Source organism: Oreochromis niloticus, linkage group LG10 (genome assembly GCF_001858045.2).
Source record: "Oreochromis niloticus isolate F11D_XX linkage group LG10, O_niloticus_UMD_NMBU, whole genome shotgun sequence".
NCBI classification, from domain to species: Eukaryota; Metazoa; Chordata; class Actinopteri; order Cichliformes; family Cichlidae; genus Oreochromis; species Oreochromis niloticus.
In genome coordinates, this window is record NC_031975.2 from 11,047,857 (window position 1) to 11,075,631 (window position 27,775).

General features: G+C 40.0%; 4 protein-coding genes across 5 annotated transcripts; 3 read left to right on the top strand and 1 right to left on the bottom strand.

Moving 5' to 3' along the window:
* The first annotated feature begins 242 nt into the window (after positions 1 to 242).
* On the top strand, positions 243 to 8,900 carry LOC100708475 (short transient receptor potential channel 2). 2 transcript variants are annotated; one of them, XM_025911016.1, is made up of 13 exons: positions 243 to 697; positions 1,223 to 1,915; positions 2,007 to 2,207; positions 2,306 to 2,470; positions 2,571 to 2,745; positions 2,834 to 3,034; positions 3,151 to 3,313; positions 3,415 to 3,507; positions 5,514 to 5,626; positions 5,779 to 5,932; positions 6,032 to 6,107; positions 6,232 to 6,349; positions 6,917 to 8,900. In XM_025911016.1, exons 1-13 carry the CDS (start codon positions 683 to 685, stop codon positions 7,780 to 7,782), a joined length of 3,033 nt encoding a protein of 1,010 aa, XP_025766801.1. In that variant the 5' UTR covers positions 243 to 682; the 3' UTR covers positions 7,783 to 8,900. The 2 variants fall into 2 exon arrangements, with proteins under 2 accessions (XP_025766801.1, XP_003456857.1); XM_003456809.5 differs by having other exon boundaries at positions 245 to 697; positions 5,514 to 5,706; positions 5,805 to 5,932.
* Positions 8,738 to 15,955, bottom strand: LOC100694900 (ribonucleoside-diphosphate reductase large subunit). The gene is made up of 19 exons (XM_003456843.5): positions 15,711 to 15,955; positions 14,259 to 14,347; positions 13,979 to 14,156; positions 13,270 to 13,370; positions 13,122 to 13,181; positions 12,229 to 12,268; positions 11,977 to 12,139; positions 11,748 to 11,889; positions 11,575 to 11,658; positions 11,317 to 11,478; positions 11,140 to 11,219; positions 10,846 to 11,047; positions 10,588 to 10,737; positions 10,279 to 10,500; positions 10,108 to 10,184; positions 9,876 to 10,011; positions 9,690 to 9,785; positions 9,390 to 9,578; positions 8,738 to 9,295 (listed from the first exon to the last, which is right to left on the bottom strand). The coding sequence occupies exons 1-19, from the start codon at positions 15,727 to 15,729 to the stop codon at positions 9,104 to 9,106; spliced, it is 2,382 nt and encodes a 793-aa protein (XP_003456891.1). The 5' UTR covers positions 15,730 to 15,955; the 3' UTR covers positions 8,738 to 9,103.
* Positions 15,956 to 18,356: 2,401 nt separating this feature from the next.
* rnf121 (ring finger protein 121) lies at positions 18,357 to 25,852 on the top strand. Its single transcript, XM_025911040.1, has 9 exons — positions 18,357 to 18,515; positions 19,952 to 19,989; positions 20,633 to 20,774; positions 21,110 to 21,264; positions 21,386 to 21,493; positions 22,854 to 22,974; positions 23,055 to 23,188; positions 23,938 to 24,039; positions 24,571 to 25,852. Exons 1-9 carry the CDS (start codon positions 18,438 to 18,440, stop codon positions 24,689 to 24,691), a joined length of 999 nt encoding a protein of 332 aa, XP_025766825.1. The 5' UTR covers positions 18,357 to 18,437; the 3' UTR covers positions 24,692 to 25,852.
* A 151-nt stretch (positions 25,853 to 26,003) lies between these two features.
* Positions 26,004 to 27,327, top strand: LOC112848067 (interleukin-1 receptor accessory protein). Its single transcript, XM_025911056.1, has 5 exons — positions 26,004 to 26,087; positions 26,169 to 26,210; positions 26,286 to 26,348; positions 26,433 to 26,562; positions 26,662 to 27,327. The coding sequence occupies exons 1-5, from the start codon at positions 26,063 to 26,065 to the stop codon at positions 26,813 to 26,815; spliced, it is 414 nt and encodes a 137-aa protein (XP_025766841.1). The 5' UTR covers positions 26,004 to 26,062; the 3' UTR covers positions 26,816 to 27,327.
* Positions 27,328 to 27,775: the final 448 nt, after the last annotated feature.

Here is a 27,775-nt window from a genome sequence, read left to right on the forward strand (position 1 = left end):
TTTAAAGTAAACGAAATAACAAATTTGGACCAAAGCCATGAGAGCACACAGTGTAGTTGGTGCTATGAGTTTAGCAGCAATATACAGAGAATGCTGCCAAAATCTCTATAAACATGATCAGTGTAAAATCAAGGGAAACTTTACGTGTTTCAAGACAGTAATTATAATGTGCATTTTTAATGAATGGACAAAATTTGACTTCCAGGAAAAGAATTAAATCAGGCCCGTGAAAATAATTTGTAAATGTTTAACTTGCAGCTCCTTGTTTTTCCCACTGCTCCTCGCAGTTCCTCTGGGAGAAATGGTGACAGCTGCTGCGTGTTCAGTAACAGCTGCTTTAATTGTGCCATGGTGCTGTTTCCAATTGAGAGACCGGAATTAATTTCTGTTTGAATGCAGTCACAGTTTGGTTTGGGCCCAGCCAAGCATAAAGTACTTTGAACCGGTTACGTTTTAATTGGCCTAGCCCCGAGGGCCTTTGAAATTTGTTATTGAGATTGTGTATGTTGATTTTCAGTAGTCAGCCGATAGCACATGATCAGAAGACTACGGAGTTCTCAGTTCTCCTCTTTTGGAATTATTGTGCAATCTACCACTATCTTCATCCCTGAAGTTTCAGTAAATCTGCTTCTGTTTTCGATTAAGAGCCACCACTCAAAATCGTGTTGTTTTGTCATTGGGAATGGAAAACCTAACGGTAAGGAGATTTTTATTGGCTCATGGCTTTGAATTTGTTATTCGATATGAAAAAGTAGTTGCAGGTTAAAAAAACAAAAACAAAAGCAAATCTAACCCTGCTGTGCTTCATATAAGCTCGAACCAGCTTTAAAAAAAAAAATGGAATTCTATGTTTTACTAATGTTTGTGTTCATATATGTCATGCATTTCTAAGTCAAATCTTTCCCTATTTGCATGTTTTTTTTATTCCTAGTATATCTTGCCATTTTATCAAAGGATCAGTTGAATCGGGTATTTGGCCTCAGTGCCAGAAAATCTTGACAGAACACGAGAAAAGCTTGCCCTCAGACCTTTGTTCACTTCGTAAGCCTTGTGGTTAAAGCTTTTAAAGTCTATTTTAAGCAAACCATGATTTTTTTTTCTCAAATCTAACCAAGTAATTTTATTGTCTAAACATAATCAAACAGCATAAAATGGTTTAAAATCAAAGACTTCCAGTGTGTGAAACTGAGACTGCTGCTGACTTTCCCAATCTGTCCTGCAGCCAGAGCAATGGCGAGAGATTATGAGCAAGAAGATGCGGTTCTCTCCAGAGCTCATCAGTGCCATTCAGGAGGGGAAAACAGCGCTGCTGTGCGGACTGTTGAAGACAGGTGACGGCATCACCCGCCAGCTGGATGAGTCTGAGGATCGCCAGTGGAGGGAGGCCCTCAACCTCTCCATCCGCTTGGGCAACGAGGATGCCATGGACGCCCTCCTGCAAGGAGTCAAGTTTGACTTCCGGCAGATTCATGAGGCTCTGCTAGTCGCCGTGGACACCAACCAGCCAATAGTAGTGAAGCGTCTCCTGGACCGCTTGGATCAGGAGAAGGGGAACAAGATGGACGTACGATCCTTCTCTCAGGCCATATTTGATCGTTCTGTTGACAACTCTCAGTTTGCCCCTGGTGTGACCCCTCTGACTTTAGCCTGCCAGAAAGACCTGTACGACATTGTTACCATGCTCACCCAGAAAGGCCACGTCATCCCGTGGCCACATAAGATCTCCTGTGCCTGTTTGGAGTGTTCTAACGGCCGGCAGTATGACCTGCTGAAGTTCTCCCTGTCTCGCATCAATACTTATCGTGGCATTGCCAGCCGTGCCTACCTGTCCATCACCTCTGATGATGCCATGCTCAGCGCCTTCAGTCTCAGCAAAGAACTCCGTAAGCTGTCGCAGAAAGAGCCAGAGTTCAAGGTCTGAGGAGATTCATAGGTATTCCTGCTCACTATTCACTGTTGGTGTCTCAGTTGCTTCATGACTCACCTGTGGTTAATTTCTCCTACAGCCTCAGTACCTGAGCCTGGAGCAGATCTGTCAGGAGTTTGCAGTGGAGTTGCTGGGCATGTGTCGCAACCAGAGTGAGGTATCCACTATTCTGAACAGCTGTGGAAATGAAACTCAGGATTCCTTGGATGAGCAAGCCTTTGAGGAAGGAATCCCCAGCTTGTCTCGCCTGCGGCTTGCAGTCAACTACAACCAGAAGCAGGTAGCGAGAATTAGAAACTGATGCCAACCGAAGACAGGTAAGATAAGAAACAATCAATTCCTGACTTCTCTGTCTCTGTTTCTCTCTGTTTGTGGCAGTTTGTGGCGCACCCAATCTGCCAGCAGGTTCTGTCCTCTATCTGGTGTGGGAAACTGGAAGGCTGGAGAGGTAGCAGAACGGCCTGGAAGCTGTTTGTCTCTGTGGGAATCTTTCTTACCATGCCCCTTCTTTGCCTTGTCTACTGGATTGCACCGAAGTCAAAGGTCACACACTCTGTAGTAGCAGGTTGATATTGGATATACATAAAGATGTCATGTGAGGTATTATTTCAATTCTCCTTTGACTGTGTTGTTTGTTCCCCAGCTGGGAAAGCTAGTAAGAATTCCTGTGATCAAGTTTCTTCTTCACTCTGCATCCTACCTGTGGTTTCTCATTACATTACTTGGGGAATCGATAACCATGGAGCTATATCGGGACACGTTTGCTTCCCGGCAGCAGAACCTTCTGCACAGCTCCTTCCACATGGTGTGGGTGGTCGGTAGGTGTACTTTCTCTAGTTTTAACTTTTAAAAATAGACAACAGCCATTAGGTGTGAACTGGGTTCAGATTGTTCTGTTTCTTAAAGGATTCTTCTGGTATGAGTGTAAGGAAGTGTGGATCGAGGGGCTTCGGAGTTACTTCCTAGACTGGTGGAACTGCTTGGACGTGATGGTGCTCAGCATGTACCTGGCATCTTTTGCGTTACGTGTGCTTATCTTGCTCAAAGGTTTCTTCCTCTGCCATGATCATGATGGCACAGAGGAGTGTGTCTACTTCACCCAGACTTGTAAGGGAAAAAAAATCAGTGCATTCATCCAAAATGAATGTCACAAATCTTAATGCTCAATTGTTTGTTTTGTTTGTTTGTTTGTTTTGTTTTGACTATGTGAAATTGTCTTGCAGCACGTGACAATTGGCACCAAGAAGATCCTCAGCTGATTGCCGAGGTGCTCTTTGCAGTGACCAGCATGTTAAGCTTCACACGACTGGCATATATCCTGCCAGCCCACGAATCTCTGGGAACACTACAGATCTCCATCGGAAAGATGATTGATGATATGATGAGGTCATTTATATCTGATTCCTTATATTTTTACATCTGAATATACAGAACCAGAAGTATGTGAATGTTATTTTCTGTTTGTTTTTTTTTTTTTGTTTTTTTAGATTTATGTTCATACTGATGATCATTGGCACCGCCTTCCTTTGTGGTATCAACAACATCTATGTTCCTTATGTCATTTCTCCAAATCTTGGCAGGTAAGAGTAGAGAGAGTTTGAGAGACTTTTAAATCATCTTTTCTGAAGGCAGTAAAAAGTATTTCTAATTTAAATGATCTACAGAAATGTGATAATTAAAACTAGCCCTTATAGTTAATATCTAAGCTCTCAACGCTTGTTAATATTATGGGATATATATATATATATATATAAGGGGTTTGGGTTTTTTTACTCTATTTTTGAAGCTTAAGTTATCAGGTGCTATCTTCTGAGAAAGTGCTAAGTTGCGCATAAATGAAATACAATAATTTCTCCAACTAAAACCTGAGCACAGACTTCCCGTCAATCTCAAAGGAACTCATACTTATCAAGCCACATACAGCGAATGTATAAAGTGTACACATCCCTGTTGAAATAAATGGTAAATGGCCGGTATTTGTATAGCGCTTTACTTAGTCCCTAAGGACCCCAAAGCGCTTTACACTACATTCAGTCATCCACCCATTCACACACACATTCACCGGCAACCTTCCGATTACAAGACGAACTGTAATTTTTGTCATTAAAAAAACGATCCAAATAAATCATTTAAAAGTGTTTCCCAGCTTTCATGTGACCTATAACCTGTACAGTTCAATTGAATCACATCTGTTAGTGAAGGGAGTCTACCAACATGCTACATCTTGACTTGGTTGTCCACTTTTTTCAGCTTCTGAGGACATTTCTTGTGCACAACCATCTTCAGGGTAATTTTCTACTGGTGAAGCCATTATCTTTTTGATTTGCATGCTTAGAGTCATTGTCATGTTAAAAAGGTAAAATTCCTCTTCATCTTCAGCTGTCTGGTAGACTCCAAAAGGTTTTGGGCCAAAAGTGACAGGTGTATGGAACTGTAATTACCTCCACCTTGACTAAAGCCCTGGTTTCAGCTAAAGAAAAGCAACCTCAAAATGATACTGCCACCACCTTGCTTCACTGTGGGTATGATGTTCTTTTGGTGATGCATAGTACTTTTTTTGGTACCAAACATACCAAACCTTTTTTTTTTTTGTCTTTATCAGAAAAGGCTTCCATTTTGCAACCCTACACCATAGTCCAGACATAAGGAGAACACAGGATATTGTTGTCACATGTAGTATACAACAAGGACTTGCCAGTACTGGAGCTTCAGCTCCTTTAGTGTTGCTGTAGGTCTCTGGGCAACTTCTCTGACCAGTTTACTTCTTGTCTTTTCGTTCATTTTGCAACAAAGTCCAGTTCTTTGCAGTGTAATTATTGTCCTATTTTTTCCCTCTACTTTTTGATGGCTGTCTTCTCTGTGTTCAATGAAATTTCAAATACTGTGAAAACATTTTTTGTACCCTTCTTGCAACAGATACCTTTCAACAATGAGATCCTTTTGAGGCTTTGCCCTTTGCAACCCGTGGCTTTGGCTGAAGCAGGCAACTGAGTAAATCTCAGAGAAATCCTCTTAGGACAGCTGAACTTTATTTGGGATTAACCAGAGTCTCTAATTGATGACAGCTGTGTACCCAAGAAGACTCAAAAGATGCTTCAAAGTCCTAGATTATTGGTGTACACACTTATGCAATAAGCCTACTGGACTTTTGTAATGTATATTTTCCCTAACAGATTTGTTTTCCAATTGAATTGTACAGGTGATATATATACCATTAAAGGTGGGAAAAAATTGTATTAATTGCATCATGAAAAAACAGCATTTTAACACTTTCTGTATCCACTGTTCAGTATATCAGTGTCCCTAATTAAGCTGAGTGGATTTCTAGCAGACAGCTCACCGGGGGAGTCACCTGTCATTCAAAATACTCATGCCCCATAAAAATGCACAACTTAACTCTTAAAACAGATAAGTTATAAAAACATTCACCCTTTTGTTCTGCACATCTTGGCAGTTTTGGGCAATTGGCACTGGCTTTATTGTTCAACCCCCTGATAGTATAGCTTGATTATAACTTGTCTTGTTTTGTTTTTTTAAATAATAAAACAACGCTCACATCATGCCTGTGCTTTCTTCACTTTCACAGGTTTAATGAGACCTTCCGCTTCCTATTCTGGACCATGTTTGGCGTTGTAAACCAGGACTATGTGGACATGCCAGAGTTTGTGTTTGCAGAATTTGTAGGAAGGATCCTGTATGGTATCTTCACTCTTGTCATTGTCATTGTCCTTCTCAACATGCTTATTGCCATGATAACAAACTCCTTTCAGAAAATTGAGGTAAAGAATTACCATCCTCCTGTGTAACGTCTACAAAAGCGCTCCCCCCCCCCCCCTCTGGGATGTGCACAGACCGATGTGCATTTATTTTAATTCAGGATGATGCTGACGTTGAGTGGAAATTTGCCAGGTCAAAGCTGTACCTCAGCTACTTCAGAGAGGGCCTCACGATGCCTGTGCCTTTCAACATCATCCCCTCCCCCAAAGCCATTTTTTACATCCTGAGGTGAGCTGCAAAAATACAGATTTTAAGCTAGAAAAACAGCCTTTTATTCTGATTTTTAAATTTTTTTTTAAATATATATTTTTTTAAATTCCATTCAAGGGGCATCTTTAGACGAATCTGCTGCTGCTGCTGCACTTGTTCCTCTGAGCAGAAATATCCCCCCATAGCCTCTATAGTAAGTGTGTATGAATTTGATTTTATCAAAAGAATATATTATCTTTTACATTTTACTTAATGTATGTTAATTATACTCTATATGGCATTTAACATGTTTTATGCTATCTGTATTCTTTAAAAAGTCTAATGATAAGGGGTCTGAAGATGGCCAGTTATCGTACCGTCAGCAGGTGATCAGGGCACTGGTGCAGCGCTACATTGAGTCAGCTCGCAGGGAGTTTGAGGAGACCAAGAGGAAAGGTAATGACTCTTTCAGTAAGCACTTGATTTGTTTTTGTAGAGAGGATATATCCTATATGGAAAAAGTATTGGGCCACACCTCTTAATCTTAAGTTCAGGTGTTGTCAGTTCCATTATCACAGGTGTATAAAATCAAGCATCTTGGCATGCAGTCTGTCTTTACAAACAAAAGAGGAAAGAATGGATCATTCTAAAGAGGTCTTTGTGCCTCTAAGTGCAAAAAAGTCTCCAGTGATCTGCTGACTCAGTAACACCAGAGCTCCAAACCTTCTCTTACATTAGCATCAGCACAAAAACTGTGTGTGAGAGCTTCATTTCATGGTCAGGCACCTTTTGTTGATCTAATGTTTCAGTCCATATAGTGTGTAATTTGACTTAATCTTGCTTTACTACTGACAAAGAGATTAAGGCTTGGGTTCCCAGAAAATGGATTATATTCTATATATCAGCTCTATGATTTTAGCAGGTTTTCTTTTCGTCTTCTTTTTTAAGCACTGGTTTCAGTTTTAAGTAAATTATGAATCATTAAAAAGCTTGTGGTGTGACTAAAGTGTTTTCTTCCCTCAGATATTGGAAATCGAATGACTGAGCTAAATAAAGTGGTCGCCAGGATGCACAACGATCTGAAAGTCGCCCAGCAGTATGCAATGGATGATGGACAGGATACAAGCGATGCACTGACCAAGAATGGCTCCTCTGTACTGGGGAAATACATCATTGGTGCCAAGAACAATTTCAGAGGTTTTAACACCAGACAAGATGACAAATACACAGCTCTTAAGGTGACTGTGCACAGCAATGAGGAAAAGCTGGATAAAGAAAAGTTTGAAGCACAGATGGAATCAGACATTCAACAGAATGAGGTGGATGAATGTAGAGACGAGGGACAGTTTCCTGACTCTGTTGTGGTGAAAATGGAGGAAGGCCGAGCTCAGGCTGAACAAGAGGAAAAGAAGGAAATTAAGTCAGACGAGAAGGAGAAAGCAGCCAAAAGTGAAATTAGTGTAAATAAAGTGAAAGAGGAGAAAAAAGGAGGAAACGGTTTTAACACAGAAGAAACGGTGAGTGATGAGGCCACGAACGAAGAGGCAGAAACCCTAAGTGAAGGAGGGATGAACAAAGAGGGAAGAGTGACGGATGAACACATGACCTCTGCACATGCCGAGAGCATCGAAGTGAGTGAAACCAAACAAATAATCAGCAAGTTCAATCACATTGAGCTGCAAGAAAAAAAAGCAGCACAACCGAGCTGGATGAAGGGAAGAAAGCCTGAGCATAATGTAGCAGAGAAGTCTCACAATGAGAAGAGCAATGAAAAACCTGAAATGAAGAAAATGATTCCTTCACCTACAGGAAGCAGCAGCTCCCAGGACACGGGCTTTGGTTCCCAAGAAGGGGAAGAATCGATTGATGGCACACCAGTGAGACCTTAACCTTTGAGGTGACCTTGCTGCCTCTTTGGTCACTTTATGCAATATCTGATAAGATGTTTTGCACCGAGTCTGCAGTTGAGCAGTTTTGAGATGTCCACTTTTTCCCCATGTCTTAAAAAGTAAACAAAGCATAAGCAGAGAAACTGTCAGTTTGCATGCAAGATATTTTCCACTACCTAAAAACATTTGCTTTTATTCATTCATCTTTAGATAGACTACATGACAAAATGTTTGGCAATTTCTAAGCCCAAGGATGAAAACTGTAGAGGCTTGCCAGCAATGCTTTAGAGCTTCTTCGTATCTTTAGAAAACCCCTCCTTAAATGTGTTGCAGTTTTTGTGTAGTATAGTTGAAAGTTTTAATAAATGAGCTTTAAGGATGTTTAAGTGCAGATGTGTGTGTAGCAACTGTAGCTCTCTGGATACCTGTGCACAAACTTGTGAAATGTGTTTCTCAAAACCCAGAAGCTTCTGAGCTTGCTTTCATCTCCCAAGACGATTTCATTTCATTTAGATTGTTAGTTATGTTATTTATCAGAAAGACAGACTGCTGTCAAAGTTTTCAATTTACAGTCATTGAAATAAAAGTCTGTCTTAAACAGTGTTGCCTCCTTTTATTTCCATCAGGCAGCTGACCTATACCCGTTGCTACATTGTGACAATACAGGTCTCAGCTTGCTTTATACATATTACTCCCATGAGGTCTCATGCAGGAACACACTGGCTCATTAATTCACCACCTGCAGCAGCATCGGTCCCATGGCACATATGCAAACTCTTGCACTGGAAAAATCACATTGCTTATGACCTTTTCTATCACAATGTCTCCTTAAACTTGGTTTTTGTGTTCTCATCAGCCCAACCGAAGCCCAGCGCTGCTGTCCAACAGGTTTTGATGTCTTGTAGCAAAATCCAAAACTTGTATGCAGTATCTTTGAAAATAATTCTGCTGAAGCTCAGACCATTGGATAATGTTTTATTTTCCATTCATCTAAAGTGCAGGTGAACCTGAATTCATTAATGTAACCCACCTGAAGCTAAAAGAAATATAAATTCATTATAACCTATTAATTCTATACAAAACATGCATGCTCGGCTTCATGATGTAAAAAAACAAAAAACAAAAAAATATTTGTTTTAAAATCCAGAAAATATTAAAATATAAAAACTGTAAATACTTGTAATCTGAAGACATCGGCATTTGTAAACCACATGTTACATCATATACAGATAAAAAGCACCAAGTGTTTCAGAAACACAGGTTTAAGTGGCGAAGCTGAGGTGATTTAGGAATGCAATTGGCTGAGCGTAGCAAACTTCATTTAAGAGCCACACATCAGGCATTCGTCTTTGTTTGCTAAGGAACAGACCATGGCTGCGGTGTTGCGCTCTCTGGTCTCCTCCTCCACGCTCTTAGCCGATTGTGCCTCCTTCAATTTCTCTTTGTTCAGGGTGAACTGAATGGGGTTGGCAGCAGGCTTTGTCCGCAGGTAGTACATGCCAGTTTTCAGGCCCTGTGGGGGGAGGGGGAAAATTGGAAGGTTTCAGGCACCGTTTGGATATTTCTTAATTTCCACCTCAACCATGAATCAGTTGGTCCTAACTTACCAACTTCCAGCCATAGAAATGCATGCTACTAAGTTTTCCATAGTTTGGCTCAGCAATGTGAATGTTAAGCGACTGGCTCTGGTCAATGTATGTGCCACGATCTGCTGCCATCTTGAGGACAGTCTTCTGGGAGATTTCCCACACAGTTTTATACAGCTGCTTCAGATCATCTGGGATATCATCAATGTTCTGAAAAGAAGAGGGAAAATTCACGTTTTATTTGTTCTACACAAGTGAAGTTAGGCTTAATTATAGGAACAATTGGAGCAGTGAAATGGAACAACTGAATAAGCCTTTTACCTGGATGGATCCATTATGAGCTATGAGCTGATTCTTCATGTCCTCGTTCCACAGTCCTCTTTCTGTGAGGTCTTTCAGCAGGTGAGGATTCACAATCTATAGGACAGGTTGAAAACACACATAGCAGCCTTGCCTTTGCTGTGCACATGTCTTAACACACAGTGTGGTAGATGCTTCAACACTCACCTGAAACTCTCCTGAAAGCACCCTGCGGGTGTAGATGTTGCTGGTGTATGCCTCGATGGACTCATTATTGCCCAGGATCTGGGCAGTGGAAGCTGTGGGCATTGGGGCCAAAAGCAGGCTATTCCTCACACCATGCCTGAAGATGAACAAGAGTAAGAACTATGGCCTCAACTCACGGTTAACGTGAGCTGTAAATGGAAAACCACATAGGGAGGCATTCAGGAAAACTTACTTGGCAATCTTCTCCTTTAGCACCTTCCAGTCCCATAAATCTGTTGGGGTCTTATTCCACATTTCATACTGAAGGATCTGAAAAAACAAACAAATGTCTTTGTTAGGTTTTGATCACAAACTGCTAAAATGTATCCCAGGGTGGTTTTGAGACACTGTGATATCTACTCACTCCTTTGCTGACAGGAGAGCCGGGGTAGGTTTCATAAGGGCCGAGCTCTGCTGCCAACTCACAACTGGCCTCCAGGGCAGCGTAGTAGATGGTCTCAAAGATCTGAATGTTGAGCAACTGGGCCTCTGGGCTTTCAAACGGATAGCGCATGAGGATAAAGGCATCAGCCAGACCCTGCACACCAATTCCAATTGGCCTGTGACGCTTGTTAGACCTTTCAGCCTGTAAAGAGGGACGGAAAAGTTATCTGTTTACAGAGAGCTTATGAAACCCAGCTGCATGGCTGCAACACCAGAAAGGAAGTCATACCTCAGGCACTGGGTAGTAGTTTATATCAATAATCTTGTTCAGGTTCTTGACAATGACTTTGGTAACAGATGCAAGTTTCTTGAAGTCATAGGTCTTTTCTGGTGTAACGTACATGTTGAGGGCGATGGAAGCCAGGTTACACACTGCAACCTGAGTTAGGAGAACAAACCAAACTGAAAACAAGTTCTGACAGAATAATACACATAGTTGTCCCAAAAAGCTAAATTTGTTGTGACCAGTACATCTTCTACCCCTCACCTCATCTTTGCTTGTGTACTCTACGATCTCTGTGCACAGATTGCTGGATTTGATGGTGCCCAGATTTTGCTGATTACTCTTCCTGTTGCAGGCGTCCTTGTAAAGCATATATGGTGTACCAGTTTCTGTCTGCGACTCAATGATGGCATACCACAGCTGCTGAGCCTTCACCACACGCTTAGCCCTGCCCTCCTTCTCATATCTGAAAACCAAGACCATCAATGGGACAGGTTAACACTGGAAAAAAAAAAAAGAGCTGTTTGTTGAGAACCGAGTTTGTCTTCCTAATCTTACCGAGTGTAGAGCTCCTCAAACTCCTCCCCCCAGCATTCGTCTAATCCAGGACATTCACTGGGACACATCAGAGACCAGTCCTACAATCACAGCACAAGGATAACATTTGTTCCTATTCAGCATTTAGGGGGAAAAAGCCCTAACTCTGGCCAGCATGGGGTTTCCCCCAGTAATCACCTGATTGGTTTCCACTCGCTTCATAAAAAGGTCTGGGATCCACAAGGCGAAGAAGAGGTCCCGCGCCCTCTGCTCTTCTTTACCCGTGTTCTTCTTCAACTCCAAAAACTCGAACACATCAAAATGCCACGGCTCGAGGTACACAGCAAACGCCCCAGGCCTCTAAAGTAAACAAAAACAGAGCCATGCGATTAGCACCATTTTATTTACACTGTTGTTACACATCTTCCATAACTTATGGAAAAATCTCATCTTTACCTTGTTGCCACCCTGGTCAACATAACGTGCTGTGTTGTTGTACACACGAAGCATAGGAACCAGCCCGTTGGAAGTGCCATTAGTCTTTAAGAAACAAAACAAACATGCAGCACTTTAAGTAAAAAACAAAACACATGGCTTAAATGAAAGCAACTCGTCAAAATTTTACTCACCCCAGCAATGTAGCTGCCGGTAGCTCTGATACAGCTAACTGCCAATCCAATACCTCCAGCTGATTTCGAGATGAGAGCGCACTGCTTCAACGTGTCATAAATACCATCGATGCTGTCATCCATCATGGCTAGCAAGAAACAACTGCAGAAATCCAAACAAAGTATATTAGAGGAAAAATATCCCCAGAGTATCAGAGCGTATCAGCAGCCTCAATTATAAATTCTCTACCTGGACATCTGGGGCTTGTTGGTGCCAGCGTTGAACAGTGTAGGAGAAGCGTGAGTGAACCACTTCTCTGACAGCAAGTTGTAGGTCTCAATGGCTGCATCAATGTCACCTTTATGAATCCCGACTGACACTCTCATTAGCATGTGCTGGGGTCGCTCAGCAACTACAGAGAAAGACGTTAAATAGTTAGTACCTGATGGCCTGCATCCATAAACATGCTTATCAATAAGTTATAGGGAATTTAACTCTCACCTTTTCCATTAATCTTCAACAAATACGATCTCTCAAGAGTCTGTCAGAGCAAAAAGCACAAATTAGATTCATAATCATAGTGTACGCACAATAGGGGTCAGAGATAACAAAAAAAAAAAAAAGGGGGGGGGGGGGGGGGGGCACATCACAGTATCCCAATAATTTCGATATTTTTTATTAGATAATGAAAATAGTTTTTCCAAATTCTGTCATCTTTGCAACTTGTGGTGGCTAAATGGTTGCCCAGAGCTTCTGAGGGTGTTGAACACTAAGGACTGCTTTTTGCAGAGGTTGCTTGATAGGAGGCAACTTTCCTTCAATCACTCTCAGAGATTGTGGAAGGCTTGGAAATAATCCCTGTCTGATTTGTAAATACAGCTAGATTGCCGACATGTTGCCATCAGTCTGAATGAATCTTTGTCAGTGAACACAATTCAAGGGGACTCGAGTCAACTGGCTGCCAGGTGGTTGTATTCTGGGAAAAAAAAATTGGAACAGGTTTCTGAGCGTAAATGTAATTTTTGTCTATGTAAACAGCAATAGATTTTTGACAATTTATAAGTAATTGCTGTATTATCAGTAACAGATTGCTTATTATTGTCACCTTGAGCCCATTTAGTACCAGACTGATGCCGTCTTATGGCAACATGTACGGCAGGTTTTAGTGACACCATTGGCCCCCCCAGTATATTTGTTTTATTGGAGAAAACAGATACTGACAAAGTTTGAGGACATAATTTGCAGCTGAAAAACAGTGATAAACCACAGTATATGTTGGTAAAATATTCTGCAACATGTTAAACATTGCAAAAATATCATTATGAGTGAAGTATTGTGGTAATGTGTGTGTCTAATGCACAGGATGTTAAATGTAGGGTAAAATGAGAAATTACCTTAAACCCGAAGAAGTTGTAAGAGAAATCTCTGTCATAAATGATTGACGAGTTGAGGCGCTGCAAAAAATTGGGTTAGGTGTTAAAAAGCTTCACCAAACTTTAACTGTGAGGAGACAAACAAAGGAGAAAATCAAACCCAACTTACAGCCTTGTTTTCAAGGACAACGTCCAGCGTCTCCTTGGAGATCATAGGAGAGTGACGTTTATTTAAAGGGTTGATATAGTTGTAGAGGTCTTCCATAACGTCTACACAAACAAAGAGGAATGTCAGTTAGTGCTGATTATTTAAGTGTTCCTAAAAAGCTAAGCAACTTCCTGTGTGCAGTATTATTAGTTACCAAAGATGTGCAGCAGGGGGTGTTATGGTAGACTACAGGTGCTATGATTTCAATGCAAAGTCATACCTATAGATACATTTCATAAAATGCACAGAAATTCAGGAAGTGGGTGCAGAGCAGGGGTGTCAAACATAAGGCCCAGGGGCCAGAATCAGCCCAGAGAAGACTTTAATCTGGCCCACTGGATGGTATTGCATAGATTTTGAACTTTTAACTGTAATTTCAGAAGTTTTGCAGCGTTTCTTAACGATAAAGACTCTATTGCTATTCATACTACACCAAAGTAATTTTTTTTTAAAGATAATTAAATGACATAAAACTTTCTGTTTTTCCACTATAGGACTTTGTCCTTTGAACTACCAGAACTTTTTTGTGTCATTTTTCAGATTTATCACATAGTTTCACTGGTCCAGTCTACTTAAGATCAAAGTGTCAGAGTATGTGGCCCATGATGCAAAATGAGTTTGACGTCCCTGCTGTTGAGTATTTTATTTCTTCTGGTAAATCAGCACTCACCACTGAATACTTTCTTGGTCTCTTTGTGCAGGTTAGATACAGCGATGCGTGCAGCCAGGATTGCATAGTCTGGGTGTTTGGTTGTGAGAGTGGCAGCAGTCTCTGCTGCCAGAGTGTCAAGCTCCACTGTGGTGACTCCACTGTACAAACCCTGGATCACCTTCATGGTAATCTGGGCCTGCAGAAACACAAAATATTAGTTTTTTACATTAATTCATCACCTGACCTTTCTTTGTTTCTCTCTCTTTTTTGGGGGGAGCGGGGGGTGTTAACAACTTACAGGATCCACAAAGTCAGAATTGAGTCCATAGCAAAGCTTCTGGACTCGAGAAGTGATTTTATCAAAGGAAACTGCCTCCCGGCGTCCATCTGAAAAACAAAAAACAAACAAACACAAATTTAATTCAGTAGTTTCTAAACTCCTTTGGTCGTTTATCTGAAGTAAAGTATCCTAGCTAGCTAATATAACTTAGGCTATGTCCACACGTACACGGGTATTTTTGAAAACGGAGATTTTCCGTTTTCGTTTTAAAAAATAATCCCGTCCACACGTAAAGGCAGAAATGAAGGAAAACGCTGCTAGGAACATGCCAAAGCAGCAGGTGGCGCTATATTCCTAACCGTGTAGAAATGTTGGCCAATCAGAAGTCTAGAAGCCTCGGTGGGAAATAGTAAACAAAGCTGGGGCATAGAAGCAGAACCGAGTCGTATGTGTGGAGGGACAGTAACTGTGTGTGTATATGTAAGCATTTAAACACTGCAGAGAGGACAATTAACAGTAACAGTATTGTAGAAATTCATTTCATCGAAACAACAACGTGGCGCACACTGTGACGTCAAAAAAGGCGCACACCTTTGACGCTGCGTTTTCTCCGTTTTTCTCGTCCACACGTAAATGCAAAAACGGAGTTTTAGAAAATATCCACCCTGGCCGGAGTTTTTAGAAATCTCCGTTTTCACTGACCGAAAACGCTGTTTACGTGTGGACGAAAGGTGCAAACGCATAGAAAAATCTGCGTTTTCAAAAATACCCGGGTACGTGTGGACATAGCCTTAGTCTTAAACACACCACATATCACCGTCTAATCGACTCTCCGGCTCAATTTATTCCCCCAGTTTACTCATTAGCTCAGAGGAGGCTCCTAGTGATCACCTGCCTAACCATTTAGTGTCAACAAAAGGCGACACCTCGCTGCTGCTGCGCGCCAAACAAACAGATGATAAAAAGACGCCAAAAGCGCGCTCCCCACACACACACACACACACACATCTGTCACAGAGGGAAGCCTGTGGACATGGTGTAAAACAGCGGAAAAGTCTACTGAACAATAGTTACGCATTTAAAATTTCAGCTGTCCTGCTTCTATTTTGAATACAAATGTTACAATTAATGTATATGATTAAAAATAAAGAAGACCAAAACAACATAAGAAGCCGGGGGGGGGGGACGCCAACCGGTTATCTGTCCGCTTTTTCTGCCCTTTCATAACTCCAGTCTTTGTTTGGTGTCTCGACGGAAACGCCACACAAAGAAACAAAAAGCACCTTTAACATGTGTTTAACACACATATACAGAGAGAGAGAGAAAATATTCGATATTTTATTGTGCTATTAACATTTACTGCAACTTAAATACATTTCAAGGCTTCCCACCCCCCGACTGTACCAAAGCCGATGACCGGGTTTGCATCAACCTCTTTGACAGAGGAAGTATTAAAGTTAGCTACAGTACCTCGTTTGATAACATGCATGGTGACAAATGAAGCGGCGGTTCTCCTCGGAAAGCAGCTGCTGGTGGTATCTTCTCAGCTGGATGCTGGAAACGAGCTAAAGCAAATGTGGCGCAAAGTAGCTAACAACTAGGTTCAAAACCCTGCGAGAACAATCAAGCACCACAGCAGACTCTCAAACTGTGAGCGCCAAAAGTCCGGAGCGCTTCTTCTGCTTCTTCTGTATAGGGTTTATTGGCGGTTGGCAAACAGCAAAATGGTGCATTACCGCCACCACTAGTATGTACGGTGGCCCCTAGAGACAAAGCATGTACAAACTCCAAAACACTTACAAATTCCAAATAGCACGCACAAACTCCAAAACACATGCAAACTCCAAAACACATGCAAAATACAAAACACGTACAAAATCCAAAACACGTGCAAAATCCAAAACACGTGCAAAATCCAAAACACATGCAAAATCCAAAACACATGCAAAATACAAAACACATGCAAACTCCAAAGCACATGCAAACTCCAAAACACATGCAAAATCCAAAACACATGCAAAATACAAAACACGTACAAAATCCAAAACACATGCAAAATACAAAACACGTACAAAATACAAAACACATGCAAAATACAAAACACATGCAAAATACAAAACACATGCAAACTCCAAAGCACATGCAAACTCCAAAACAAATGCAAACTCCAGCAGTGTTGGTGCCCAGTCTGGATTTGTTACATCCATTTCATATGCTGGTTTGCCTGCAATAATGCTAAATCATAAGCTACTCAGTCGACATGATGACATGACGTGGTTCTGCAGCATCACACATTAGCATGTTTTATCTCATTATCTATGACCTCAGCACATTGAAAATAACACTAAAAGCATTTTAATAGTGATATGAATTAATTTAGAACTCACCGGAAAGAAGATGTGGAGACCAAACCAACAAAAAGCTGGGGATTGCACAGAACTCGATCCGCTCGTCTCACCGCTGCAATGCAAGCCTGACGTCTTTGTTTAGTAATATCGGATACATGGGATCCCTCACACTGCCTCCAGGTTGAAAAACGATGAAAAGAGAGCCCATTATCCAGCTTCTTGCCTTCACGATCGTGTGATCAAACGTTGCAACTGATAACACAACACGTACGAACCATAGCTGAAGCTGTATCCCGTGTCTAGCCTACTGTCATGGCGGAAAGGGGGCGTGGCCCACCTCCAGTGACGTCAACTCCAAAGCCCTATAAACAACACTGTCATATGCAAAACTGGGGTGGCACTTGGGGTGGCAAGGGATCATTTTAGAGTGGCACTTGCCACCCCATGCCACCCTTCTAGATCCGCCCCTGCTTAGAACATGCAATTATGTGTTTCTGCAACAGGACTGGGTCGTCCGTGCAGTTTGGTGACATGTTTGTAAATGTCCTCAAAACCAAAAACAAGTTGTAACACCGAATTTCATATTTATATGTGTCACAAGCATAGATCTTGGAAATCGATTGATGATCTCTCTCATGTTAACAGCTTCTTTCAGTCTGCTGTGTCACAATAATAAACGCTGATACACTGAATGACTTTGTTGCACTTTCAGCTGCATTTTACACTCTCCTAATGAGGCAAATTACATCTTATACTTGCTTTGCTGCTTTTACTGTATTTGTCAAGCTGAGTTGAAAATGCAGAGGATTTTTATTAGGTAGGATGAGTATTGACAAGATTTTAAATGAGTTTGTCAGAGGGACAGCTCAGGTTAAACTTTTTGGAGAGGCAAGGTTGAGGTGGTTTGCACATGTGCAGTGGAGGGATGTTGAAGTACGTGCAGAGGATTGTGTGACAGAGGAGTATTTGTATATATGCATCCATGCAAGGAGCTGGAGCCTATCCCAGCTGTCTCAGGGTGAGAGGCAGGGTACACCCTGGACAGACACAGACAACCATTCGCACTAACATTCAAGCCCGCATTCACACCTATGGGAAATTTAGGATTACCAGTTAACCTATCCCCATCAACTGCATGACTTTGGACTGTGGGAGAAAGGCAGAGTACCCGGAAAGAACCCACGTAAACATGGGGAGAACATGCAAACTCCACACAGAAAGACCCCTGGCATGGTGGTGGGATTGAATTCAGGACCTTCTTGTTGTGAGGCAACAGTGCAAACCATGAATTTATATGCATATTTTTTGTTTATACATTTACTTATGTAGCTTAGTTGTATTAATTTTGATTTCTATTTTTTATTATCTATTTTTTTTTTTTTTTTTTTACAATTTTATTGCATTTATTTTGTCATATCATATTTTAGTATTTAGTACACATTTTATTTCAGTAAGCTATATACTAGTCTACTAATTTAAGCAGTTCTGTTATAGGTTGCGTTGAACGTAATTTTAACTGGTGTAAAAACTTTTGTGATTATCTTTTGTTATCTTATTTCATCTTTGCTTATCTTATCTAATCTTCATAGCAAATTGCTACAGAATCATAGCGACAAAATACAGTGCGCCGTCCAAAACACCGTCTAAATGTGGGGAAAAAATGTTACGGTGACGACCTGAGACTTTCAAACATTAACTGTGACTTCAAGAGGGAACAACAAAAGGCTAAGCTAAAAATTCAGAACATGTCCCGACCTTTATTTTGAAGGAAGAAAAACATCCAAGACCGGATGTGCCCGGTTTTTCGCTAATGCTAATGTACCCGGAACGATAAAGCAGCACTCCGAAGATGGCCGGGGTGTTTGAGGTGGAGGTTGATGGTGTAGAGCACGACCATGGACTGGAGCATCACGATGAACCGAACCAGGTGAGAATAACGGACCGTACTGAGGTATTGTGACAGATAAAACGGATTTATGATGTGGTGTATTGCTAGCTGCTAACCCAACTGCTACTCCTGGGCTTAGTCTCCCGTAAGTAGCTAGCTGCTTGTTAACTTAGCCATATTTTACTGAGCAGAGGTGTGTGTATAAAATGCACTGTTCTGTTCATTGGTCAAAGCGACAGTGCAAGCGTAAAAGGACACTTTTCCAACTGCCTAGCTAATTTTTGTTAGTTACTTTAATGTGACTAAAGTAGCACCATAGCAGCAAAGTTTACTTATTTTTTTAAAATACTGAATTTCATAAGAGATTTGTGCACTCGCGAATTTTTGATCTGAGCTGTGAAATATGTGATCGTCTGAATTATTAACCCTACAAATAAGGCTGATGTGGCTGTTGGGGTCAAAGGTCACCAAATGCATTAGCCGCGACAAGTCAGACAGAAGAAAAGACTACATCACTTCCTGTGGGATTTCAACATTCTGGTCAACCTTAGTCGAGCTAGATGCTAAACTAAATAAGGTCACGGTGTGAACCAAGTCCGTGATAAAAGCTCTCAAAGTCTGAGATGTGAAGAGCAGGTGATAGGAGGCAGAACACTTATTGTGATGCAAAAGTGGCATCACAACCTGGAAAAATCCCAAAGAGGTCTTTACATCCGTCACTGATGAGTTCACTCTATCTGGTTTGAATAGAAACCCTTCAGTAGGAACTTTAATGTGGCACACTGACCTATTTTTGTATTACATCTTAGTATGTGCAGTGAAAAACAACACGTAGATGAGCTAATCTGTTAAGTGAATAAAATGCAATGAAGCTAATGATTGGCAGGTATACCTAAAATGTGTTGTTTTCATGGTAACAAGGTATAAAAGGTAAAAAGGGATAAAAAAAAATTTTTTATAAGGAACATCGTAATAAATGGATGTGAGCCCTTAAATGTGTACTTGTGTCTGTTATTCATATACCTTATTTAGCAGATGACAAATAGAGGAGTCATCAACAGTTCTTTGTTTTGAATACAGGGATAGTAGTTTAACAAGCTCAACAACATGGGAGGGACTACCGGTTAAGCATGCTGAGTGTTCTTGTTGTTTAAATATAGATATTTCAGGATGAAATTGCCTTATATCTTGCTGCTCAACCAAACTTAAATATTTCAATCCCATTACTGTTTTTTTTAGCTGCTCTGTATTTGGTATGCAGCGTAAGATCTGGGGGTTTGAAGCCAACTGTGCAAAAGGTGAAGCAAATGCTGCAGTTTGGTGGGATTGACTTGTTTTATAGGAGTTTTAAAATGATTCTGTGATCAGTGTGCACACTATCATATGCCGCAATTTTTAAAAAAAAAGAAGAGTGTAATTTCATACAAGCTTTTAGTTTGATAATTTGTTACTTATTTTTCTCTCTCTTTCTTTAGTATGATTTGTCCAAGCTTTCACCAGAAGAGAAGTGGAGGTTAGTGTCTTTGCCATTTATGTATACATTTTCCTAATATGATTCTGGATTCTTTGGCCATTATTGATTATTATTATTTTTATTTTATTATTTTTAGGGATTGAAAAATCGGATATTGATTGCAAATATTTTTATTCATACAATGTCTTATAGTTGTGTTGAAAAAAGAAAATTATAGAATGATAGCTTAATAACTTACCAGTAATGTCTTTAACAAATTAGTTAGCAGCTTAATGTAATAATGCCGCTTGACTCAGCATGACTGTCTGCTTAGCTGTGATGCATACACTGCTACAGACAGTGCTAAGACTGTTGTACACAGTGCAGTCAGAGGTGTAATTTATCTTTTGAACAAACTATCAGGACACCATTTCTAAATTACTCAGCCCTCTTTTTTTGGATGTCTTCTGCACTTTAAAAAAAAAAAGATAAAAAAGATATTGGACATTATACTCATCCATCTGCTGACCCATATCAAGAGGATGACTAATCTGTATAACAAAATGTTTGTACTTGAAGATGTAGAGTTGATCTTGGAACAGCTTTTACGCATTAATTCGCAAGTTTTGTTTATGCTTTGTTTAAGGCATCGCAGTCTAATCAGGCTTGCCAGTTGCTGAATTAAGTTTGTGTTTTTCCACAGGATGGAGCATGCAAGAATGCATGCCAAACACAAAGGCCATGAGGCCATGCACGCAGAGATGGTGCTGATCCTCATTGTTACCCTGGTTGTCGCCCAGCTAGTCCTCGTGCAGTGGAAACAGAGGCATCCAAAGTCATACAATGTAAGGCACAAAAGAAACACTAATAATTTGGCAATCATTCAGTTTGAATTAAAACAGTTTTAGTTTTGTTCGGTTGGGAATGTGTGTGTCCGTGTGTGTGAATGGGGAAGTGAAAGTGCACAGTAAATGCTGTGGTTTTTATGGTTTCTTAGTTTTCATAGATAATTCCAGCTAAACCTGTTTTCTCAAAGAGAGATCCTGTAATTTCTTATTTTCTTCCACATCATCAAAAATTTGAAGTCATTTGTTATATGTTTGTGTTTTTGTGTTTGCACAGTCTGATGGTAGTCAGGACTGCATGAATGTTCTAACGCACACACTTTGCCGTCTTGTAGTTGGTGACTTTGTTCCAGATGTGGGTAGTTCCTCTGTACTTTACTACCAAACTTCACTGGTGGAGGTTCCTGACCACGTGGTTTATCTTCTCTGTAATCACAGCGTACATTTCCTTCCGTGCTACCCGTAAGCCACTGGCCTGTACCACACCGAGGTAAAGCCATTGTTTACACTCACACGTTCCTGTAAATATACCCATTCCTCTCTCTCTGTGGGAACAGAATTGTCAGGAAAATATCCTGATATATTCTGATTCAACTTTTTTGTTTGTGTAGGTTGGTGTACAAGTGGTTCCTCCTCCTGTATAAAATCAGCTATGCCACGGGAATAGTTGGCTACACTGTCGTCATGTTTACACTTTTTGGTATTAACCTAATATTCAGGTATGTATTGCACATTAGTTCAGTTTTTTAAAAATATCAGTGAATGTCAATCTACTGCAATTAAAACCCTTCAAATGGGAGACTATAGAAATATTTTTTCAGTGAAACGTTCTTTTTCATGTTTAAATGTATGAGGTTCTGTGATTGGGTGGATGCATCCTCTAGCACTTGGCTGCCACTAGATGGCGCTGTTTTCCATATTACGATTTCTTTCCTCCTTTGTATTTGTCCATATATGTGATTTGGTTTTTGCTAATTTATAAAGTAAAGTACTTGATGTTACACACAGAATTTTCCAACATAACTGAGAGCTGAGAGTATTACAAGAAGAAGCTTTAGTGAAAAGTATCTGTTTACTTGACTGACTACTTTGATGATGATTTTACCATCGAAGAACTCTTTCAACTTTCTGAGTTCATTAAACCTGCCTTCTTTAACAGGCCTCACGTGTACAGTGGGGGAAATAATTATTTGAGCCCTTCCTGAGTTTGTCAGTTTGTTCATTTTTTTTGTAATTGAGACAGAGTGATCACCAAAAATCATGAAAACACACATTACAAAAGTTGTACATTGATTTGTCCTTGAGTGCAATAAGTATTTAGTCCTGTACCACCCAGGCAGAATTCTGCCTACAGTCAATCAACCAGTCAATCAATTACAGACACTGACTTAGTATCTGGAGGTTTCACCTTCAGATACTAAGTCATGTTTTGCATGAGGATCAAATACTCATTTCACTCAGTGACAGACTCAGTGGCTGAGGCCAGTTTAAGGTAGTGCATTTTTGTTTTTGGTTTATACTCTGTCCTCTCCATTAAAATAAAAATACTACCATAAGAATTAGTGACTGTTCATTTTTTTGTGAGCAACTTCACTGGGGATCAAATAATTATTCCCTACACTTTATGTATAAAAAGGTGAATTACAACTGTCAGTTGATTCGTTTTATAGTACAGTGCTTTAATAAAATGTAATTTTCAGTTAGAAAACGTCATATTTTGTCTGTTCTGTTTCACAACAAGTAGAACAAGACAACAGTTTTTACACACGAAAAGTAAAAATGCTACAGATGCATAATTTTCCAAATTCAGATCAGACTAACAGAAGCTGATATCACTGATTATGGTTTGATGTTCTGGGATCATCATAAGAGGATAGATTTCTAACAGCTTGGTGAAATATAGTGATTTATTTATTACTTATTTTTTAAACAGAGGGGAAAAACAGAAAATTGAAATTTTATAGTCTAGTCTTTCACCAAAAATGTAAAGCATTTGTCTGTCTTATGGAGCAAACTGAACTTCAGGTTGAATAACAACATTATCAGTCAGATGATTTCAGTACTGTGTTCTTTGTCCAGGATAAAGCCAGAGGATGCCATGGACTTTGGTGTTTCACTTCTCTTCTATGGACTGTACTACGGGGTCCTGGGAAGGGACTTTGCAGAGATGTGTGCAGACTTCATGGCTTCAACCATTGGGGTAAATACACAAATTTAAAACTGTGTATATTTTCTCCTGGCTGTAACCTAAAATTGAATGTAGCCTTTTCCCTCCCGCAGTATTACAGTGCATCCGGCATGCCAACCAAACACCTCTCGGACAACATCTGTGCTGTGTGCGGTCAGCCCATCCTTGTCGATGTCAGTGAGGAAGGGATCATTGAGAACACATATCGATTATCTTGCAACCATGTGTATCCTTCCTGTGACATTTACTGACACATCTTCGTGCTTTTAATGGTTACCGGTGAAAGAGAAGTTAAGGTGCGTGATGGAGAATTCTGTTGGTATAAAAGGCATGTCATGGGTTGGCATGGAACTACACTGTGTACTCAATTAACAGCTCAAAGAGGAATTGCCAGGGTTTACCTGACCTTTATGCCAGACTGTTGATGTCTCTGTTACTTCCCCGAGGATCTGTTGTGTGTCGTAAATGATACACAGTGCCATTTCACGATTTGTGTTTTGTTTTGTTTTATTTGTTTGGGTTTTGGATCAAGTTTGACAGGTTATTTGATGTATTCTTTATAGGAAATCAACTTTCTATTTAAAATGCTGTTTAAAATTTACCTATCTTTAATATTGGAATTATTTCCTTATAAAAAGATGTGACCAAAATTGCATTATCCACACCTGAAAATTATTTTTTTATTACACATAAAAGCAACACCAGGTTTAGATTTAAAACAAAACAAAAAACAACACATATTTGCAAACTGAAATGTAATTATTAATTAACAGTGCAGTACAAGTGTCTCGCCCTACAGTGCAGTGCTATCTGTAGTTGAAATTATCATTTGTCCTTAAATTGTACTATTGTTTTGTATAAATAATTTAATATCAGATGAATGTTGTCCTTTTGACTGGTATTAGAGCATCAATGTTGGATGAATGTTCAAAGATGTCCGAGTATTCAGTATTTGAGCCTTAACTCCAAATCCAGGTTCCATGAATTCTGCATAAGAGGATGGTGTATCGTCGGGAAGAAGCAGATGTGTCCGTACTGCAAAGAGAAGGTGGATCTGAAGAGGATGTTCAGTAACCCGTATCCTTTTTATTCTGGGATTCTGTCTGCATTAGTTACATTTTTTTAAACTAAATATTGAATGATTCCTGAATTAGTTGTAATTTCAAAGATTCTAATGAAATAATAACTTTCTGCATAGAAATGCTGACAAAAACAGACCCTGTGAAGGTTTTGAATGTACTTTCAAGTCCAAAAGCAAGTATGACAGATGAGATCTAACAAAGCACTGAAACCTAATTATGCCAAGTCACAGCATAGTGGGGGGGGGGTGTTCCATACTGCTAAGTACAGGCTATTTTGAACAAACAAAGCCAAAGCATAAATTGTATACGAGGTTCCTGTTCCTTTTTGTGGGTTGGAAAAACACTTTATATAACTGACAAATACATGTTATATAATAATTAATGATTTCTCAGGAGCTGATGAAGGTTTCTGCTTCCTTGTGATGCGTCATCACTGGGGTTACATGTTGACCTCTTTATTGTTCTCCATTTATTTATCATTTCTGATTGTTGTCAAGGGTTATTTCCTTAACCATTTCTATTCTAGCTGGGAAAGACCGCACGTCATGTATGGACAACTTTTAGACTGGCTTCGGTACTTGGTGGCCTGGCAGCCTGTTATTATTGGATTTGTGCAAGGTATCAACTACGTCCTGGGTCTGGAGTAGCCGGCAGAAACCGGCAGAAACGGACACACATACCATGTGGAGAAGATTATGCACTGGCTCAAAAAGACTGAGGGCCTAACATTGAACTAAAACACCAATTTAAAATAAAAAAAAAAAAGTGTCTATACTTTTTGTACATATTTATAGGCACATATCTGTATTTGCAGTTTATTTGAATTTTCTTAGTAACCTAAAATTGGATGTGTGTCTCATTTTCCCAGGATTTGATTGGTCTGTGTATCTCATGGCCTAGTAAAGCGGTTTTTGAAATCATTAGAGGGGTTTTTTACTAATTTATGTCTTAAGTGTTAAAAGGTTAAAGGATCATGCTGGAATGTGTCATCCTCGTGTCTGATGGTTATTAAACATGAGTAATAAGTATTTCCTCTGGGCTCCTAAATATATGAACGCTATATCCACAGACATTAGTTTCACAACTGATTTAGTTACAATTCCTGCTTCACATCGGTCACGTATTTTGACCACAAGTGGCACCAGTTTCAAAAGGGCCTGTCATATGCCCTTAGGTTGTAATCATATGCCAGAAAGTGCTACTCATATTGGTAAAAACGGTACCTCCTACATTTACAATGGAAATTCTAGTGTTACTGTAATTCATGATGTCCTCTTTTCAGGGAATCACCCATCTTTAGCCAAGTGGCAACAGAGTCATTTTGGTTTGACCTTTATCCAGTGTCTCAGCATATATGAGTGCTAAATTAAATTCCCCTGCATTGTCTTGGTGTAGCAGAGATGATGATGATGATGAGTAGGCAAATTTCAGTCAAAATTGTGTGTGGAGAGAAATAAATAATTCAAACTTATAATGTAACTGGATTAAAATCCATCAAAAGTATTCAAGTTAATTTTAAGATGTAGATGAAAAACATCCCAGAGTGATCCTTTAACAGTGAGCATGCAGATGGGGATGGTCTTATTTTCACGTGGTATGTGCATTATCTTCCATCCTGAAATTTTTGGAAGAGAATGGTTGATAATCTTTTTGTGGGTACCCGTCAGACTAAATGCATAAAGCAGTTGTTTTAGGGCCCATTTGTGCACCTCACCACCAGCTTAAATGGTAAAAGGACTGTGTGTAACCAGACCAAATGTGATCATTTTGTTTTGATCCAGATCGATTAATAAATGTCACTTCGATCATGTGTGTTTCGTCCATACGTCTGCGAGGTATTATTCACAACCCTCCATTATGTCACAAAGAATTAGTCAGCACATCTCATTTGTGCAAACACTGTGTGGGTGAAAAAGGAACTTGAGTGTGCGTGTGCGTGTGTGTGTGCCCGCATATATATATGTACAGTAATCTGAAGCACTGGTCAGCAGCAAAAGACTCACACAGGAGGAATCAATATGAAGCTCTCGTCTGCTGTGAAAGGTAAGGACTTATTATGATACCAAACAGTTTGTTTTTCTTTGCATTATATTCAGTGGTGAACATTTTGTGTGTCTCTAACAGTTCTGGGATCTCTCTGTCTGCTGCTCATAGATGGATTTCCAGGTACAGAATAGTTATGGGATAGATAAAAGGTTTATTTTTGTGCAGTAAGATTTTTAACTTTAGAATGTTTTGCAGTTTCTGAAGATGAATCTCCAGAGATAATTGGACCAGGCTTTGTCCAAATAAAAACTCATCCAGGTAACGCATCAAGTCTCTTTTGATGGGACAGGCTGTGTTGTTGTGAAACCTTTCTTAGATGTATGGATGTGTTCTGCCTCCTAGGTGCACCACTGGTGCTTCACTGTGATGCGTTTGCAAACTGTGAGGATGATGTGACTCTTATCTACTGGCTTGTCAATGACACCTTCCCCGAAGATGCCCCCAGCAGCGACAGGATAACAGAATCTAATGAGTGAGTATCTTTGTTACAATTACAGTGGAAGTGAACATGAAATTAAAACAGTTAAAACGGTAGTCTGTAGCTGGGCTGTAATGGCTGTGTTTTCATTAGATCTACTCTAGAGGAGGGTGCAATCCTTCAGAGGAGTTTGCTGTTGAAGAACATCACATCCGAGGACCTCAAATCCACCTTCACATGTGTTGTGACAAATGCTGTGGGAATGGCCCAAAAACACATTAAATTAATAGCAACAAGTGAAGACTGAAGATACTAAATGACTGAAGATACTAATTGACTGAAGATACTAAATGACTGAAGATACTAAATGACAACTGTGTAAAAGATCTTGATTTTCTGTCCTCTGAATTGTGATATAAGTCATGTCTGTCAAGAGTCAACATTGCATGTCAGCATTTTCATGTAAAACTTTTGTTTGGCAACTTGTGGATGAACCCTGCTGAAGAGCTGGATGGTTCAAAACCTGAACTCCAGTTACGCTTAAAGGTAAAGCAAGTAGCTGCTGCGGGTCATCAGAACGCTCTGCTTTATATGAATCTGACAAACATACAGAGGCGCCATCTGATGTAGCACTGTTGTGGTCCAATTGTAACTCTGTTACACTTACCCACATTACTGTCATTTAGACGACTGTGCCACACTTCAGAACGTGTGCTGAATATTGTGTCAGCAAACTGTTTTCTATGCCTGTGTACGGTTCCTGTACTTGCTGAAAAAACAAATAGTGAGAATTAAATGTATATACTTTTAAACCAATAACCATGTTTCCCTTGAGAGTTACTGTTATTCACACTTAGATGTTTGAAATAAGCCAACTGCTCACTATTCCTAATAATATCGGAGTAAGCATTTCCACCATCTGTACAGCAGAGGTCAGCAAAGCAGCTCGGTTCCTCAACCTTGTTTTGTTGGGGAGCAGATTTAGTTTGGTAGACGCAGTCAACATGCCAATGTCTAAGTTGTGTTTAATCTTTTTTAGATTCATGCTTGAAAGCAGATATAATTTCTATTGATAAATAGCAGCTCATTTAATTTGATTTGAAGAAAAAAAAACAATGAGTTTTACTTAAGATTGTTTTTGTTCTTGAGTTAAAACTGCTAGTTATCAAATATCACCGGGGCTTTATATTGATACCTGAAGCAGATTCATGAGAAATGATGCAGATATTTTGAGTCAAAGGAAAACTTCAAATGTCTGTGATGTGAT